The 18,798-nt window shown below is 37.0% G+C and overlaps 1 protein-coding gene across 1 annotated transcript in view; it reads left to right on the top strand.

Annotated features, from left to right (window-relative positions):
* TCF12 (transcription factor 12) overlaps positions 1–18,798 on the top strand; it is a 315,099-nt gene that overhangs the window by 280,030 nt on the left and 16,271 nt on the right. The window contains exons 12-17 of the mRNA XM_065412643.1: positions 7–151; positions 1,842–1,906; positions 7,433–7,511; positions 13,336–13,409; positions 14,377–14,448; positions 15,243–15,449. Of these exons, the coding sequence (XP_065268715.1) occupies positions 7–151; positions 1,842–1,906; positions 7,433–7,511; positions 13,336–13,409; positions 14,377–14,448; positions 15,243–15,449 (642 nt within the window). The remainder of the gene's footprint in view (positions 1–6; positions 152–1,841; positions 1,907–7,432; positions 7,512–13,335; positions 13,410–14,376; positions 14,449–15,242; positions 15,450–18,798) is intronic.

The raw sequence follows: 18,798 nt of genomic DNA, 5'->3' as shown, positions 1-18,798 counted from the left end.
TTCTAGAGCTATCCTCCACATTCAGTCTCGCCTACAGATATAAATGCCAGTCTTCCTCCAATGTCTAGCTTCCATCGCGGCAGTGCCAGTAGTTCACCTTATGTCGCTGCCTCACATACTCCACCCATCAATGGATCAGATAATATCCTGGGTAAGATTCTCTTAGGATTAAATAAGAATTCTTTGACGTTATTTAGCCAATAAAGGTTCCTTTTCTGTTGTTTTTTAGTTCTGTAAGATACTAAGTGGTAGGCCTGGTCTGCACACAAATTTGTGCCCGGTTAACTAAAGGGGGGATATTTTTTAAACCAATTTAGTTAAATCCGTGCAACCACCCCATCCCCCCAGAGTGGACCCTCAAACTGGTTTGATTGTATTAAATCGGTTTAGCTTAAGTTGGTTTGTAATAGCCTTAAACTGAACTGATTTCAGACACAGTTAAATTGTGCCCCTACTAGGGAATTACACCCATTTAATAAATGGCCAGTGGTCCCCCAGGCTTTGTGAAATCAGTGCATAAACAGCATGTCGACAGCTCCTGTTTTGTGATATAGATGCCATCGCTGTTTTAATGGAGTGTTGTGGTGGCTCGAGGCATTTTGTCTTTGGAGTGGATCTGCTACAAAAATTTTCATGGTATATTATGTGTCCCCTCCCCTCAAGTTTGACCTCAGATCACTGGCCAGTCCCAAAGTAAAAAGGTCAGTGGCAGGTTAACAGCTTTCTTTAATCCCTTCACCGCATATCCAGAGAGTACAAATGTGGACTCATTTTTTCTTTTCATAGATATTTGTGAATAATTATGATGTATCTCATAAAATCACTTATTAATACAGACATGGAAACTCAGTGGTTTCCATTCTCAAGATTGCATGAGTTCCTTTTCAATTTGGTATGGGTTCACACACAGCTTTACTTTCAGTCTTGGTGTAAGTGAAACTTAGTCTGGTTGGTTATATTTGCCCTGATTTGGGGGCATATCCTAGTTAGTTATAAAACATAAAATTAGGTGATGGATGCATGATTTGGATTCCATGGTGAACATTTTGCACAGCTTTGTATGAAAGTGCAGTATTTGCTGGCAGAATTTGATGTGCACAGAATTTATCTGTATTCTTAAAGGGACATATTCAGGTTAAAATTCATATTTTGAAACAAAAAATTCCTTACCTGTGTTTCTAATTGGTTGAGCTTTTGAAGCCTTTTGTTCAACTTGATGGCCTTTGGAATGAGGAGGCACACAGAGCCTTTGGCATGTGGCACAGGTGGAAATGGGGAGACAGAGTCCGTAGCATGCAGGGTGGGGTGGCAGGGAGTCCTTGAAATAGAGGGTTTGGAAGGGTGAGACACAGGGAGCTTGTGGGAGGGAATGGAGGAATGCAAAGAGCCGCTGAGAGTCCCATGAGCTTGGCCTGCCTACAGAAGCAATTCAATTTGCAACCCTTTAGTGTTACTTTATATTATTAAAAAACATTTTTCACAGTCTGTTTTCCTTTTGCATTTCCTTCAGCCTGGTTAATGAAACTAGGCAAATCTGTTTCACTCTTGTCCCTGACTAGCTTCACTTTCTCATCCTCGTGCTGGAACAATGCTGTTGTATTTGAGCTGCAAATGATGCAGGGAAATGAGATTACCAAAATCTAAACACAAGACTGTGTTCACTCATTGTTTTAATATAATGAAAACATGTTCTATTGACATGAGGTTAATCGTGACTTCCTGACAGTGTCCCATTAAAACAAAGATAGTGTGTTCAACTGCATTTGCTAAAATTTAGATTAATAAAAGAAACTTGGTTCTTTGGCCTTAAAATAAGCATTGTGTTTATTTTCCCATTACAGGAAACAGAGGAAATGGGACTGGAAGCTCACAGACGGGTGATGCACTTGGAAAGGCACTGGCATCTGTAAGTAATGATTATTGACACAGTTTTCAGATTAATTTAAACCACATCTTGTTTAAAATGTTGATCGTGGTTTCCCTTATTCATAGTTATCTTTTTGTTACTTATGAATACCTACAGTTAGCCGTTAAATATGTCCAAAACACGGTAACCTAAAGTGTTAACGTAACACTCCATGATACATTTGTGTACATTATGTCCATGTCAAGCCAAATGGAAATTATTGCTTTTATTTGTGGGAGGTTCCCATCAGATTTTTTGCTAGGCATTTGCCTATTTTGCTGAAGATCAGGATATCACAGATGAGCAGGGATTGGAAAGTTGTGTACACAAAGAAAAATTTACAAACACTGGCTGTTTAGCCTAATCATAAAGCAAATTCTTTTCTGTGATATTTACATACAACTCCCATTTAAGTCAATGAAATTTATCTGAGGGCAAAATTAGGCACAGGGTTTAAAGTGCATGCTCAGTGGCCATATAACATTGGGATTTGAAAGTACTGTGGGAGAAACAACCTTTTAGACTTAATAAATAAAATGTCAAGTGATGTGTGCTCTGTTATAAACTATCCAACTTCAATGTATGGAGCATTTTAAAAAGGGGGATTTGTATTGCATATCTGAAAGGCATAATCAGTGCAAGCCATTTATGAAGTTAGTTTCAGTCACTGGAAGATGCAATTGCAAAAAATGAAATAATAAATTGAAACATTGCAAGTCCCTAATCTATTAAAAATTATTTAAACTTTTGTAGATAATAATAATAATAATAATTTTACAATGCAATAAAACGGTGTGTGTTAATAGTATTAAAGGAGCCATTATTTTTAATAGAACAGTCTGCAGTACAGAACAAATTTTGAAACCATTGTTTATATTGAGTGTCTGACTTAATGCTCTGTATAGCAGAAATTCCAGATCTATGGGTGGTGGCTGGGAAAGCTCTGCAAACTTCTGTTGCTTAGCACTCTGGAAGCCTAATCCTGATTCAAGAGATAAAACTGACTCCTTTCCAGCGGCAAAAAAACTCTGGGCTGCTTTTTGTTTTCCCCACCTCAGCCCGCTGCATGCAAATATGCACACTCATGCTGATGCTGTTAGTCTTGCTTTCCTCTGATGGTCATATGTTAAAGGATGACCAGCTCTGATAATGTCAGATGGACTTCACTGATGTCCATATCAGGTAGCAGATTTCTCTAAATCTGACTGGCTTTGGGGAGAAAAATATTGTCCCTGTTGTTTCTGCGGATCAGGTACTTAGTTAATGATTCAAGAGTGCAGAGGGCAGTCCTGTGTTTGGCTGCATGAACTGTCCATCTAGTAAAGAATTGGGGCCATTTTTGGCTCTGATCAATCTGAAGGAAAAGCTTCTTGGACATAGCAGTGCTTACAAGCATTGTGCTGTTCATTGTTGTACAGTTCTCCTAGGGCATGTATAGTCCACAGCCTGGCCAATTTTTTTGCTAAAATCTTGGCCTTAAGGGCTAGCCCAGACCCATGTGATTGTGAGATTTTCAGTTGCTCTCCATCTTTTTCCGGTTGAACAGATCCACAGGTAGTTTTCTCTTACTGTGACTAGTTGGGAAAACCAGGCTCATGTTTGGAGAAAATTCCAAATTTACTGTGAGTGGAAGTCAGGGCAGGAATGTTTAATCTAACTGGTGGGTGGGCTTTGGTTGTCATAGTAACTTAGTTCTGTCATCCTATGTTGTTGCTTGGCAGGAGCAGCCAGGTCATTCCATAAATCATTTCTGTCATAGCTGATGGTGATGCATTCCATCTGCTCTATCAGTGCATGCCATAGTCTGCACACTTCAAATCCCTTGCTTCATCCATCTGCTCCCTTTACCCCAAATACACACACAGAGCACACTTTTCACAACTGTTCAGTAAGTAATACAGCAACATTACTTTTTGAGGAAGGGAATCATGATGTTTGGAGTGAAAATGGTGCATTTAAATTTCAGTGGCTAATAAACTTTGTGAAATTGTATCTGTTTTCGCAAAGATTTTTTTTAAATGCTTACATCGTCTTGAATTTTTAAAGCCACTATCCGTCTTTTTAGATGTTAAACACCACTACTAGTATTATTAGGAGGAATTTCTAGTTCTAAGATTCTGTTGATGTACATCTTACAAAGGCCTTTCATGTGTGAAACATCAGAGGCTACAACATTTGTTCCTCAGTTTAGGTATTAAAGACCATACAGAATACTGTGTGATTAAACATGTAAGGCCAGATAATACATTTGCAAAGGTTCTTTTATTTTAGGTTTAAGCCTGGATAATTGTGGTCTTAATCTCAGGGTAGGCAAGAAAGAGAATTGTACATGAAAGTATTTACACAAAGTTCCGAAAGCCCTGTGGATTATGCATTAGTTTGGATAATGAACTAGTGTAGATAGAAAGAAAAGAAAATCTGGGTATTTGTGCCATTTCTAATGTGTTTCCCTGAACATTTGCCAAACAATAACCCTTTAAGATTGTGCCCATGGAGGGTTATATGGAGGGAGAAACATCTGGTTTATTTCAGTGCCTAATGCCGAATCAAAACACTTGGTCTTTAATTTAGAAGAGATCAAACAGGAGGGCTGTTTAACTTTGTTGATTATATCAGACCTCTTTGTGATAACTTATGTTTTGATTCCTACCTCAGTACTATGGTAAAGGCCTTTGTGTGATCTGGATAGTTAAATGGCCAGTGGTCCCGTAACAAAAGAAAAGAAAATGTAGGGAAGTTGACTTTTAAAAGTAATTCATGAATTAAGTTTCTTTGTTGCTTTAGACTCAATAACATTAACATAACAAAGCGTAACTGAAATGTACACTGTAGTGGTTAAAAAATTGGACTAACAGCTCCGAGGTTTGGCGCTGCGGGCTCTCAATTGTGCAGCTTTTGTCTAAGACCCTTTTCATTAGATACTGGCATATTGGCACCCTGCTGCTTGGAATGGACCATGACTGATAGGAGGAGGAGTTTCATTTGTTGCAGTAAAATGAGTCATGTTACCGTTTAAGCCTGGCAGAAGGTGTCAGAGCTGTTCATCATTGGTCATTTAACAATACAGCAGCCATGGGTTGCATGCAAAATGCATTCTGATTTTGTATTTACCCTGTGGCTTTTAACAGTTTTTTCTTTTAAAAATTATTTTAAAAAAAGATTTCTATGTAGATAGCTGAAAAAAATGGATTGTCTGGCTATGCTGGAAGAAGGCCAGGAGACACTGGGAGCTTTTCTTCACTACCAGGTAAGTCGACCTAAGTTACGCTACTAGCTACGCTACGTAGTTTAGGTCGACTTACCGCGATGTCTTCACTGTGCTGTGTCGATGGGAGATGCTCTCTGGTCAACTTACCTTAATCTTCTCGGGGAGCTGGAGCTCCGGGGTCGACTGGAGAGCGCTTTGCTGTCAATTTAGTGGGTCTTCCTGGATGTAGTTTAATTAGGCTGCAACTTTATTCCTAAATGTCTGGGGGTACCCGGCAGAAAAAAGTGTGCAGTGCAGGTAATTTCATAATCATGTACATATACCCAGTGGGGTGAGGCTGCTGTCAGCCCTCCCGCTTTACCCATCCTGGTCCCTAGCCAACCCACTGCTGGGACTTCGTCATCCTATGTCTCCCCCCTCCCCCCCCCGAATTAGGGTTAAGGAGGGCTATAAAGTCAGATGTTGGATCCTACCATACCAGTCATAGGAGCCCCAACCTTCCCTCCCCGTTTCCACTCTTTTAATACCTCCTTTAAATCCATTTACTAATCCATTTCATCTGATCATTATATCCCTTCCCTATAGAGTACTCGGTCTGGGCATCCTCCCCACGCCCACATAATGAGTTGTGACATCACAGCCTAACCCTCATTTCATGTTCACCCCAGCTCAGCCTCCAACCTGCTCTGGGGAAAGCAAAAAGCCCCCATGTTGCCTTGGCCAATCTGGTGCTGAAGGAAAAAGTCCTTCCCAGCCCCCCCAAGAGAGGAGCGACTAGCATAATTCGCACAGCAGATCATGACAAACCCTGGTATTTAACTACTCCCATGGGTGGGAGGATGGGTGCTGCTCCACCTGATCCAGGTAATGGACCTAAATAGTTTTTCCTCTTCTGGTCACTTGTGTGGGGGATGGTCAGCGTCCACACGCTGACCTGGTCTGAAGCTGTTGCAGCAAGTCCTCCTCTGGTTCTCTAGCCCTTAAAGGAACACACATCTTTTCCAACAAACCAGACGACAGCCCCCACCACTTAATGTGCGATAAGATCAAATTTTCTTTTGGCATGACATGTTTTGTTCAGACATGGAATTTATTTTGTATACCACCCTTTCCTTTGGAATTTTTAAAGTTTACATAGCAAATTTTGCAAGACAGTGTAATCAAGACTTAATCGTAATTTTATACTGATTTGAAGTTTTTTGGAGTGTGGTTTTGGTATTTTTTTGTTTCTTGGTCTTTCATACTTACATCAGTTAATAAAGTATATGCAGCCTATAAAGTCCTGCCTTTGACAGCTCAGGAAATATTATACTAATCCACCAGCTTCCAGCTTATCATCATTTTACCACTGAAAAGTCAGATTGCGTTTGTGCACAGTCACAACTAGTGGGTGAATGGAGGGGCTGTTTCAGACTGCCAAACAGCCATCTGAAGGTTAAAACATTTTCGTCTCTTCTAGCCCTAAAGTGAGAGATTTGAACTCATAACCTAGAAGAAAAATGTTCCATATCCCATTACCAGTACCTAGACCTATCCAGTTCCTTCTCCAGAACAGATTTTCAAGGCGCTTACAAATTTTAGATTTTAATTGGAAACTTAAAGATTTAATTTGCTGTTTTATCCAAAGTCACCCAACTGTATTATTATATAAAGCATAGAAAGATATTGTTGCCAAGTTAGTAATAACTTTAAAAGTTCAAAACTTTGTATTATGTATATATTTTGGAAGCTATTTGTCTAGAAATCAACCAGGGAAAATCTTTATGTGCAAAATAATGTTAGTAATAACAGCACAATTTCAGATGACTATTTTATTTTGTTAGGTGACACCGGTAATTAGAGTTCAGTCCTTTTCAGTATTCTCTCTTACTAAGGATTAAATTTTTTAAAAAATAACCATAATTTGTCAAGTTTTATAGGGTCTTTTGTCTGTGTAAAGGAGAGTCACAGTTATTCCTCCAAATTTTCCTGAAGAAGTTTTTATACATTATCCTTATTATCTGTAGACTTGTTAACTTGACTTCCACAATTCTTCTTGAACTTAATCCTAAAGTTCTTGTAGTTTGTAAAAAGCATATTCGGCACTGCTTGTTTTGACAACTACTTGAAAATGAAAGCTCTACGGACTCTGTGGCCATTTTAAAACCTTCCAAGTAATAAAACAGAGCTACGATTAATGAGCCAATCTTTTCATCAAATTAACATTAGTGGTGACAACTGAAAGTATAAAAGTGAATCCAAATCAACAGATTTTTATTTTTACTGTTAGCTGTCACATGTATTGATAGATGTGTACATCCTTTTGTTGTTGTTGTTAGATTTATTCTCCTGACCATACCAGCAGTAGTTTTCCATCAAATCCATCAACACCAGTTGGATCACCATCACCTCTCACAGGTAGGATCTACAGCTTGTCAATATTTTATTTGCTATTTTGAAAACTTCCTTGTTAGTTTGACTTCACAATGAAATCCATGGTAGTTTCCATGCATATCTAATGGCAATATGGCTGTTACAGTAAACTTTCAGTCTATTGTTTGTAGAATGTACTAGTATTGTACCTTGATTAAAAATGGTTTTCATTAATGTATTCGCTTCTTTAAATTGTAGCCAAAAAAACCCCAAAACCCTCACCCCAAACCCTCTTGTTTGTCTAATTTATGTCTTATTTAACTAGTCTTGGCAGAATTTGATTTTTAGTTTTTTACAATTTTGATGGCTATATCATGTTTATTTTTAACATTTTAAAGATGTTGATCTGTTTACATTTTTAAACTTGCATGAAATTCTGGGGTTGAAGCATCTTTTATTAATTTAAATTTTCATGGTTATGGGAAATTTTATAGGGGGAGTCAGAGTAGTGATTCAGACAATAATGATTTAATTACAGTAGACATTGAGATTCAAAAAGTTAAAACTTTATAGCTGTTAAAACATGAATTGTCAACAACATGTCAAAATATACAAAATAAATATCCTTAGATCAAATTCTTGTAAGTTCTCAAGCAACGTTTTTCTTACTTTGCCTGTCTGTAAATTTTGATGATCATCTCTGGGTGCGTGGGGGTAATGAAATTGTTATTTACAAATGTTGACTACTAAAAATCTAATCCTCCCAAGCCTAGATTTAACAGATTTGAGGGGAAGACCTTGATGTATTTCTTTCCTTGTTTGTAACACAAACTTATTGCTATTAAAGTTATAAGTCCAATATCATTTTTGCATAATTATTTTATGCTGCCTTTGGCCAATTATTAAAAGAAATTCTCATTTGCTAGGAATTTGAAGAAATCACATAAGAGTAATCTTATTTGTAAATATAGAATAGTAAAACTTGACATATTAAAAAGTCTGTACTTTGTTAAATGTTTTTCTCTACCATTTGAGAGAAACAGCACTCGGTGATCTTTTTTTTTTTTTTTTTTTTTTTTTTTTTTTTCAGAACAGCATACAAGATAATAGTGGAGTAGCTTTCACAAACAAGTTGTGTGTTCCCTGTGGTGAAAATACAGTAGCCTGTGAAGTCATTCAGTTTTTGGGTGGGGCAGGTTTTCATTCATATTTCTCATGAACATTTTCATAATCTGAGGAACATACTTCTTGCAGTTTTCAAAATACGTACTCCGTATTGCAGCCATTTCTGTCCCCCATACTTTGTGTGTTAGTAGTGTGAATTTGGTAAGAAGCATTCCAGTGTGGAGATGAACTATGAGCAGCTGCTTAGAGCTATTAGTGAGTATTGCAGCTTTCACAGACACTGTGGCCTCAGCTGTCTAGTAAAAGTTGAACAGCTGTTCTGTACATAGAGAGGATTGTGAAAGCCCCATTGACTTAAATTTGTTGTTTAACAAAGAACTGGAATTATGGGCAGGATGATGTAACTTTAACCCTGTTCATTCCTGTAGTACAATTTTGTTAAATTATTAACATAATTTTTTACATCAGCCTATTTTCCCACTCACTGTTATCTGATGTATTCTCACAAACTCCTCATTGATTTTCCTTTCCCTTGTTGACCAGTTTTCAACAAGGGCTTTTTCTTTTTTTAAATTTGTTGCTAGCAGAAGGTGTGGAGTGTCCTTGACGCCAAGTGTCTTGTAATTTAGAGAAGTAAATCAGTAAATCTCTTTACATTTAAAAAAAGTGTCAAATAAGCAAACTCACCTCATCCAGTCTTTTGGCCATATTTAGTGGATGTTGTGCTAGTTTTCCATGCATTCAGTTGATGAATGAACATCTCCTGGCTGACATGGCATACCTGAACAGCTGCTTTAGGCGTTTTTTTCTGTAATAACTGAAAAATGCATGTTGAACTGTGTAATGAAGGGATTAATGCTTTTCTTTGATTCAGTGGTTACAGTTGAAGAAAAATGTCTTGTGTATCCTTGTTCTGCTGAGATGGCAGGTCAGAGCCTATAGGTTTATGCAATATTTTTTTTTTATCTTTTAACAACGAGGCAAAACTTGAAAGGGGGGTGCTTTGTGGGTAGAGGAGAGTAGGTGCAACATTTCAAAGCTGTTACTGTGAAAAAGATCCAAACTGGGATTCCTGATTAAGGATTCCACACCACTTAATCTTTGTGAGCACTGTAGACTTTCTTGAATGACATTCATTGGTGGAATTGACTTTCAGTTTTGAGGAATGGAGACTTGAGTCCCTGCACTTCTGACTCTGCCCCAGCACCACTGCCCTTGTCTCCTAGATTCTGCAGTGATTGGAGAGTCCCCCAGTACTCCCAACCTGATTCCATCCTTATTTCTAGGTTCTAATTGGTAACCTAAAGTAGGTTACACCAAATAGCAATGGGATCCTCTTCAGGGGAGAGACCAGCATCTCTTTTAGAAACACCTCCAGTCTTGATTTTAAATTTGCCTGTGATAGAGAATCCACCACAACCCTTAATAAGTTGTTCCAATGGTTAATTACCCTCACTTGTGAGTTAGGAATGCTGGGTTCTGTTCCCAGCTATGCCACTCATACCCAGTGAGCCAAAATTCAGAGTTATTACTATTATATTTATCGTTATTGACACTCTTGGCAGCCATCTTCTATCTGGACCAAAAAAAACAAAACCCCCACCACCATTACTGACTTGATAAAAGTATTAAAAAGTAAACACACAAAGTAGCCTAAAATAAAAAAAAATGTTTTCTGAATAGTATATTAAAACACTTCATTTTTCTTATAATCGGTGATTGAAAGAAACCCCAACCAAAAAATAGTTTCAGTAAAATAGGATGAATAGTGATGTTCTTTTGCCAAATCTAAAATGGCTGCTGACACATTTAATGGTATTCTTAGAGTTCATCTCTCTTCCCTTGTATATAATTAAAAGGCCTTGTTTATTTATTAGTCTAGTTATTCTAGGCTTGGGTAACTCATAACTCATTCATTCTTTAATTGCGAATTAGGGATCAGGGATCAAGCGTTCAGAAATAATGAGATTGCCTTAAAACTCGATAGATCTTTTTAAAATAATAACTTTAGTGTTTTTTATTTGCTTTCTGACTTTTGAGCCTCTAGGTTCACATTCCCAAGCTTTTCAACAACGAGGACTAGAAATGTTCATTCATTTCTTAAAAAAGAGAGATGCCATAACAAGAAGACTCCAAGAGCTAGAGCTTTAAGAAAAACACCAAATATTGTGATCGAACAGTAAAATCATGAGCAGTGGTAACTCCTCTGTCTCACCTTCCCTTGCCTAAATTGAATCCCCATCCTGCAAAAACTTACACGCATAACTTTTCAACATGGCTTCAATGGACCTGTACATGTGTGGGGAGATGGATAGCTCAGTGGTTTGAGCATTAGCCTGCTAAACCCAGGGTTGTGAGTTCAGTCCTTGAGGGGGCCACTTAGGGATCTGGGGCAAAATCAGTACTTGGTCCTGCTAGTGAAGGCAGGGGGCTGGACTCAATGACTCTTCAGGGTCCCTTCCAGCTCTATGAGATAGATAGGTACACATTTGCATGATTGGAGCCCTGGCATTTTGAGAATCCCTTCCTATGGGATTGGAGGCATTCACTCAGTGAACTTTGAGGAAGGGGGCGGGGGGAAGGGAAACAGCCCATTGCTGGCCCTAACATATGTTTGGAAGGTAAGGAGTTGGGGAAGGCTGGGCTGAGAAGGTGAAAACAACAGCATTGAGATTGTTATGTATGACCCCTGGAAATCTTCACTTCTTTGGCTTATTTGTTTTTTCCTGCTGCTATGTGGGTGCTGCACTAAAAGTTATTAATTGCAGGGCTAGTGGTGCCAGAATGCTTTTTAATGTAATTGATAGATTTCATGAACAAACTTCTGTAAGAGGGAGTGGGGAGAGGCAAGCAGGAAATTAGTGCCATCTGGCAACCTGCATGGCCATGGAAACAAAATACACCAGTAATATTAAAAAGTCCCCCATTATTACCAGAAGTGTGATTAACTGCAGGTTGCACTCAGATATTTTTGTGAGGGGTCCCAGCGAAATAGTTTTGCTCTGGGTGTAATTATAGTGAACAACACCTCTGTTGTCCAAAATGAAGTAGTACGTTGAACGCTAGATGAATATGTGCAGGTTTAGAAGATTCATGTTCTGGTTAGATAAGTAGGCTGCTTTCTTTCCTGAGGTTTTCAGTTTACATTCTGCTTTTATTTATTCCTTTCTGACTAATATTTAGAATACCACTTACTTTAGGGAGTGGTGTATGCTCGTTAAAGCTGCAGTTAATGGGTTTCCATAAGAAGTTGCTGTCTCCTAAAATGGCTTTTTGGCATTGGGTTGGTATGATCCTCGAGCTGAGCCTAAAAATTCTGAAAGCTATTTAGACAAAATTTTTGTAAGATTTAACTGAGTATTATCCTGAAAAGTAGGAAATGACAGGTAATGCTGAGGAGATTATAGATGCAAGACCAAGAATAGATGAGTGAGGTGAAAATTTGTGGTTACACCCTGGTACTCTGATATTTATTTTGAGAGAAAATCCTAGTACAGTCATGGCAGATCGGTGCTTGTATGAAATCAGAGATCCTCTTTTTAACTTAAACTTTGAAAGGAGATAGCCGAGATGTTTTTGCAGTTGTGCAGGATGCAGTTCTTTTCTTAAATGAAACTCTTGTTTTAAAGGGTAACTGTGGATCACTGAACAAAGGAACTATAACATTATTAAACTTCTTCCCGGTTTTCCAGGAACAGAGCTCTGGCTGTTATTAAAGGAACGAGCCCACAGGCTCTTCCTTTAATGAGTTGTTTTGGATTGTATGTCCATAATTTATTAATGTAATTGCTTTATTATTACATTTGTATGGCTAAAAGGAAGCTGTCTTTAATGGACATAGAAATACATGTAGTCTTTATAAAAGATGCATTATTAGCTGACGAGAAAAATACATGTACTACTTCAGGCTTTGTGTTTAGAAAGCTCTTTTTCAGTCATTGCAGTTCATATCGATTTATTCCTAAATTGTACATGGTCGTGAATATTCTATATGGCAGATTAGAATGTTTATATTTTAAACTTGCAATAAAAATATGGGTAATTTGAATATAATTGCTACTTTGCTGCATAGATAAAGAATTATTTTTCTTCAGCTGAAATGAAATGTGTTCTAATTTACCTTAAATACATCTGAGATAACAGCTGGATCATATTTATCTTTTTTATATAATATATAGCTTCCTAAATGTGACATGCATAATGTGTACAGAAAGATTTCAGTTGGAGTAGTTGGAAAAAACTAAGCAAAGTAACGCGTGCAACTTAATGAGAGATGTCATGGAGAAATGACATCCAAAACAATTTTTAACTTCAGTTCCACGCCCAGCTGATTTTTAGTTATAAATAAACTAGTATATATTCTTAACTGCTTCAAGGGCATAATTGCACATCACTAATTAATTTAAAACAAAATTCAATAACATTTTTATCATAATGATACTGGGAAGAGACGGGAGCTTCACAGGTATAATTCACTGCATTAGTCCGCTGGCTTTTTTGAAAATCAGAATAACTTTGTATATAATGATAAGTAACAGTAGCTGGGATCTTTCATCAACAATAAATATTTAAACCTGCAGGTGCCAGTATGTAAAAATGGTCAGTTACAGAGAAAAATGAAGAAACTTGATCTGCTTTGCCAACCCTTAAATTACCCTGTCTTCATACAAATTGTGTTATAGTTCACTATGTTAAAATTCGTTTGGTGCATAAATGTGTGTGTTAACCTGTGCAATTTTGGCAGGTGCCAGTCAGTGGTCTAGGACTGGAGGACAAGCTCCATCATCTCCAAACTATGAAAACTCTCTCCACTCTTTGGTAAGAATTGTTTGAAGCTACATATTACTTTCTAGCTAACACTTGAAGGTTCATTTTTGTATAAATCCTGCATATCATTAATGAAAACAGTAGGATATCATTACAAATGAATTCTTTGCTAACAAATGGTCTGGTTCAATTGAACAATATAAGACATGAAGGGTGTGTCTTTCACCATCTGTTCCTTGGGCATCAGGACAGCTGGTGCTAAAACACTGTTATGAGATTCCAGTACCTTTTCACAAATCCATAGCTAATTCTTATCTAAAGCTCACTTTGTAGAGTAAAGATAAAGTAAAAGATTTAATATCTTTGCATTTATATGTACTTTTTTTTTTTCTTACATGGTAATCCTGTGGGCTTTTTGTCATTACACTATCACTAAAGTATTAAAATTAGGCATGTTTACGTTTAAGTATTAAAAACTTATTGTTATTGGGGCACATTAATTACTGTATTGTGCTGAAAAGGACAGACTTTCTATACAGAAGAAAACACAGGAAAGAAACTACGGTATTGGGGAGATGGGGGGAATTTGTAAGTAATAGGTTTGAAAAATCTCCAAAGGGTTTTAGTTGCTGTCTTTCCTTTGCTGGTACAGTATCGGGAAGGGGAAAAAAGAACTGATAGAATATTGAGCAAGGCTTTGGTTATTTGTTAATAATTCTAGTTTCCATAAATATAATTCCTTTTTTCTGTGACTAACAGAAACAAATATAAGAGAAATCAATTTCTTTTTCTTCACACATTTTGCAATTATATGTAAACAATATGTGCATCTTAGAATGCTAACATTATAACTGCAGTGTTGAGCATTTAGCCTTTTCATACCTTAATATAATCAGATCTCTGTTGCATTAACTTGACTAACATTTTATGCTTACATGCACATCAGCTGTTTCCTCACCTCTTTTTTGAATTAATCTTAACCTGTGCTTTGCTTCCTGTTCTGTCTTGACTTTGCCAGAAAAATCGAGTTGAGCAGCAACTTCACGAGCATTTGCAAGATGCAATGTCCTTCTTAAAGGATGTCTGTGAGGTACTATTTCTCTTCAGATGGTGCCTTTTTGTGTTTCAGTTAATTCTACTTACATATTCCTATTAAAATCTTAAATTAGCACAGTGTGTGTCCAGTCTTTTGCCTCCAACACTTTGCCATTTTAGTTTCTAGAGCGCTGCAAGACCAGAATAATCTTTGCTTATTTCTCTAAAGAAACAATAAAGATAGACTTAGAGAACTATTTTGTGGCAGTGTACAGAACTTTTGCATTTACTGGGGAAAATGTTCCAACATACGTTCATACATTTAATTTCTGAAATTTATAACAACATTTCAGAATTTGTGTAGAGTTGGATTTGGAAAACAATCACTTAAAACCTTGGGCTAAAGCCTTGTCCAGCCTTTGTAACCATATACCCTCAAAAAAGTCACTACCTTTCTGAATTCTCATTAGGAATTGTTATCTAAAAGGTGATACTGATTTTATATTTTTTCTCATGCACTACAAAGCTTTTTATTTTTGGTACTTGTTCTATTTTTTTTCTGTTCAGGCTGTGTAGTAGAAACTAAATAGCATTATTGATCTTATAGTAAGCTTTGTTTTAAGAAGCAACCATCTCTGTTTCTGAGATGGCATTCATTTCACGTCTCTAGATATCTTATTCTTTTTCCTGTTTATTTATAGTGCTGTAGGTGCTTTGAAGCCTTCCTTTTTGATTTTGCATTTCATTTGCTGTCTTGCATATCTCCCAAAGTAGAAACCATTACAATATAATGAATTAAGCAGATGTATATAATAAATGACCTTTAGTGCTCCTCTTAACTCTCAACAGCAGTCTCGAATGGAGGATCGCTTGGACAGACTTGATGATGCCATCCATGTTCTACGAAACCATGCTGTGGGGCCTTCAACAAGCCTGTCAGGTGGCCATGGAGATATACATAGTTTATTGGGGCCATCCCATAATGGGCCAATTGGAAGCCTAAATTCAAATTATGGAGCATCTAGCCTCGTAACAACCAATCGACAAGCTTCAATGGTAATATTTTTTTAAAACACATTAATAAATAAGTGTTTTGTCTGTAACTGTTAATTTCTAACCTCTTCAAATCATAGTACAGCCTAAAAAGTTAAAGCTTGACTGGAATTTGTGCAATGTACACTTTCAGTGAAATTGATCAAGAATACTAAAGATGCACTGATTGTAGAAAAGAAATGGCAGACTGCTGCACCTGCTACTGGTTTCCAATTAGAGGGGATTTTGGGGGTGGGGCACAGGGGGGGAAGGAGGAGAACAACTTAGACTTTGGCCTGGTCAGTGGCCCATAAAATCCTGCTGTGACCATATGCAGAAAGCTGAGACTTTCTGCTGAGAGTATTTGAGCTTATACATGCATTTTTTCCAGATGTGTAATAATTGGCAGAACAGTTTTCTCCTTGAAATGGTGAATAGGGAGATTGAGTGGGAAAAGCAGTCAAGAAGGACAGAATTTCAAGTGTTCTGGTCTGGAAAAGCTGTTTATTGTAAATTGGAACTAGTCTTCAATAGCAGATGCTGGCAGAAGACTGGAAGGAAGCTGTTGGAATGTGGAACCATAGTGTGTACAGGCTCAAAATTTAACTTTTTTTTTTTTTTTCTTTAAATGAAAACGGGTTTTGAGCACAGCTGTAGTGCAAGGAACAATCAAGAGGAAACCAGTTTTAGATTAATTCTTAAGAAGAGTGAAATAATTCAATCAATCTTTTTTAGTTTCTTTTAAACCTGTGAACCATTCTGAGAAAAATGGCATTAAGACTTTTGTAGATCAAAAATATTTGTTGAAAGCATTACACTACATAGCAAATGAAATCTGCTCATAACTTTGCTTCCTTCACCAGCCCCTCCCCAAAAAGAGCTTAAACAAAAAAAGTTTTTAAAAATGCGTATTATGGTGTGCCATGTGTTTGCATGTTTACAGCATAATTTTAGAGACCAGTTACATGCTGTGAAATTTTCTATTATAAAACAGATTCACAGCTGGGTGCTGTGTGATCAAGGTGAAATTTCACCTATCATCAAAATAATTAGGTACCCCAATTGCTGAAAGGTTTGTATTCTATAAAACAGAATTAGTTCCAGGTTTTCCCATTCACAGGTCAGATATCCATTTATATTAATTTTAGAGCCAGTGCAGTAAACCTCAAAAGAGGCTGGTTACTTTCCTATAAATAGGTTTTTTGTTTTTTTATTTTCAGCAGCATATGCAACTTCAGGCATTCCCATCATTTCACAATAGGCTTTAAGTAATGAAGCTGATTATGTATAAATGCTTTGAAATTAGAATTCTCTCTTCTTTATGTTGCCCATGCAGTTAAGGAATGCTGTAAAAGGGAGAATTTTATGGTATTCCAGTATATAGAGACTGAAGTTGAGTATTATGGTGGAAAACTGTAACTCTTTTAGTTGAAATAATGTGTGTCTCTGAAACTGACAAGACTGTTTTAGCAAAGGAGATTGCTCTGTCTGAGGTGTGAAACCTTCTGATCTGCTTTCTCTTCACTCTGAATTCGTTTACGTGGTTAGTATATCCTCCTGTTTCTGTATGAGTTGTGGCTGATCCGTGATTTGTGTTGAGCCATAGCAACATCTGCCCACCCTAAAGACTCTCAAACAATCAGCACATTCTTTGAAATGCCACACACCATCATAAAGCATCTTAGGGTGTATCAGAGTATATAGAATATGACTGCTGTTGTAGAGCAGGAAAATAATTCCCAGCTCTCTTGTGGAGGTATCTTTCAAAAGGGTGGAAGGGTAACAAATTAACCACTTTGAAAAGAAAATGGGGGGATTAAAAGAGAGAAATAGGGTTCGAACAAAAGATCTTGAGCAACATATTTCATTGCTGCTTTTGGTCACGGGTATAAATCTAGTGTAACCAACAGCAAACTTTGGCCCCATATACGGGTTAAAAACATATTGAATTTCCCACTAAACTGGGCATAGTCAGTCAAGTGTAGATGATGCCAAAGTGTATTGAAATGCTTTTTTTTTAAATTGTGTTCTAGACTAGGCTAGGATAAGCTTTATAAAATTTTAACAAAATATGTACCAATGGAAAATTGCTGGCCAAACTATATTATATACCAGTTCCTCAGGATTTTGGCTTAAATTGTTTAAGCACGGCAGTGTGGTGATTTTAGACTAGGTCTGTAATACTGTACTGGATTTTTATTTTTGATTGAGAGTTGCTATCCATTCATCTAAAACAAAAAAACAAAAAATAAAGCAGCAAACATAATTTAGAGCAGGAAAACAAGAAAGTGCGTGCTTTGCTTTGCTTTGTATTTCAGGCTGCCTGAGTGCATGAACCAAAGTTCCGTCAAAGCACTCTGTCTTCTCTTTTCAATTGTCTTGAAAAGTGGGTAAACGGAAATGTCATTGAGCTGAAGCTGTTTCTTTGTTACACCAGCGTAACCCTATTGATTACAACAAAGAGCAGAATATGACCCATTTATGGCTGATCCAACGACCTGCTGCACACCCTCTGATGTCACTTGGAATTGAACAAACTCAGCAGGTCACAGGGTGTAGCCTTTGCACATGTGCATAGCAGAGGTTAGCATCTAGGCTTAGCGGTACACAACTGGCTGTTTTTAACATTAGTACAGTAATGACCAAAATGTACATGGTCCATACATATACATAGGAAGGCCATAGACGCAGTATTCCACAATCTGTTCATTTGGAAAGCTTTATTTATTTTATCTTTCTTTTTTTTTAAATGGTATCTACACAAGCAAACGGGAGGAAAAATTCTAATGAGAGAGAGAGAGTTTTATGTGACGTGTGTACTGGGTTTTAAGAGATGGGCCTTTGTTCGCTTGTTTAGTAACTAATTATCTCTTTGTTATGTTTTTGGAGGAACCTTCCATAAAACTTATATTAAGGAAATAATGAGCTTTTATCGGCCAACAAAATGCATATGTTAATGGAAGAAATCAACACTGATAAGGTTTTTATGATTTGGACTGTATTTCTCTACCCAAAGAATTATATTCATCTGGATTTAGCAGTAAATGAAACCTCATCTTCTGCAAAATCTGAATACAAGACATTTTAGCTCTTTAATAATAATAATAAATTAAATTTCCCTAGAAGATGATCTTGGCAGAAGAAGCTAGGAAATGAGTAATTTAACTCCTTTTTATGTAATTAGTGTAACCAGACATGGTTTTATTTTAACATTTGCTTAATTTTTGAGCCAGGTTTATTTTAAAACTCCAGTTGGCTTCATTTCCTGCTCTCTGAATGTCCTTGGTTTCTATTTTGCAGGGCTGTCCATTACACTTACTGTGGTCTTTATTCAAGGAAATGTTTTAATAACTGAAAGTCATCAAATATTATA

This window comes from Emys orbicularis, chromosome 10, assembly GCF_028017835.1.
Source record: "Emys orbicularis isolate rEmyOrb1 chromosome 10, rEmyOrb1.hap1, whole genome shotgun sequence".
NCBI lineage: Eukaryota > Metazoa > Chordata > Testudines > Emydidae > Emys > Emys orbicularis.
Note: the sequence above shows the minus strand (reverse complement) of the source record. Positions and strands in the feature narration are given on the sequence as shown.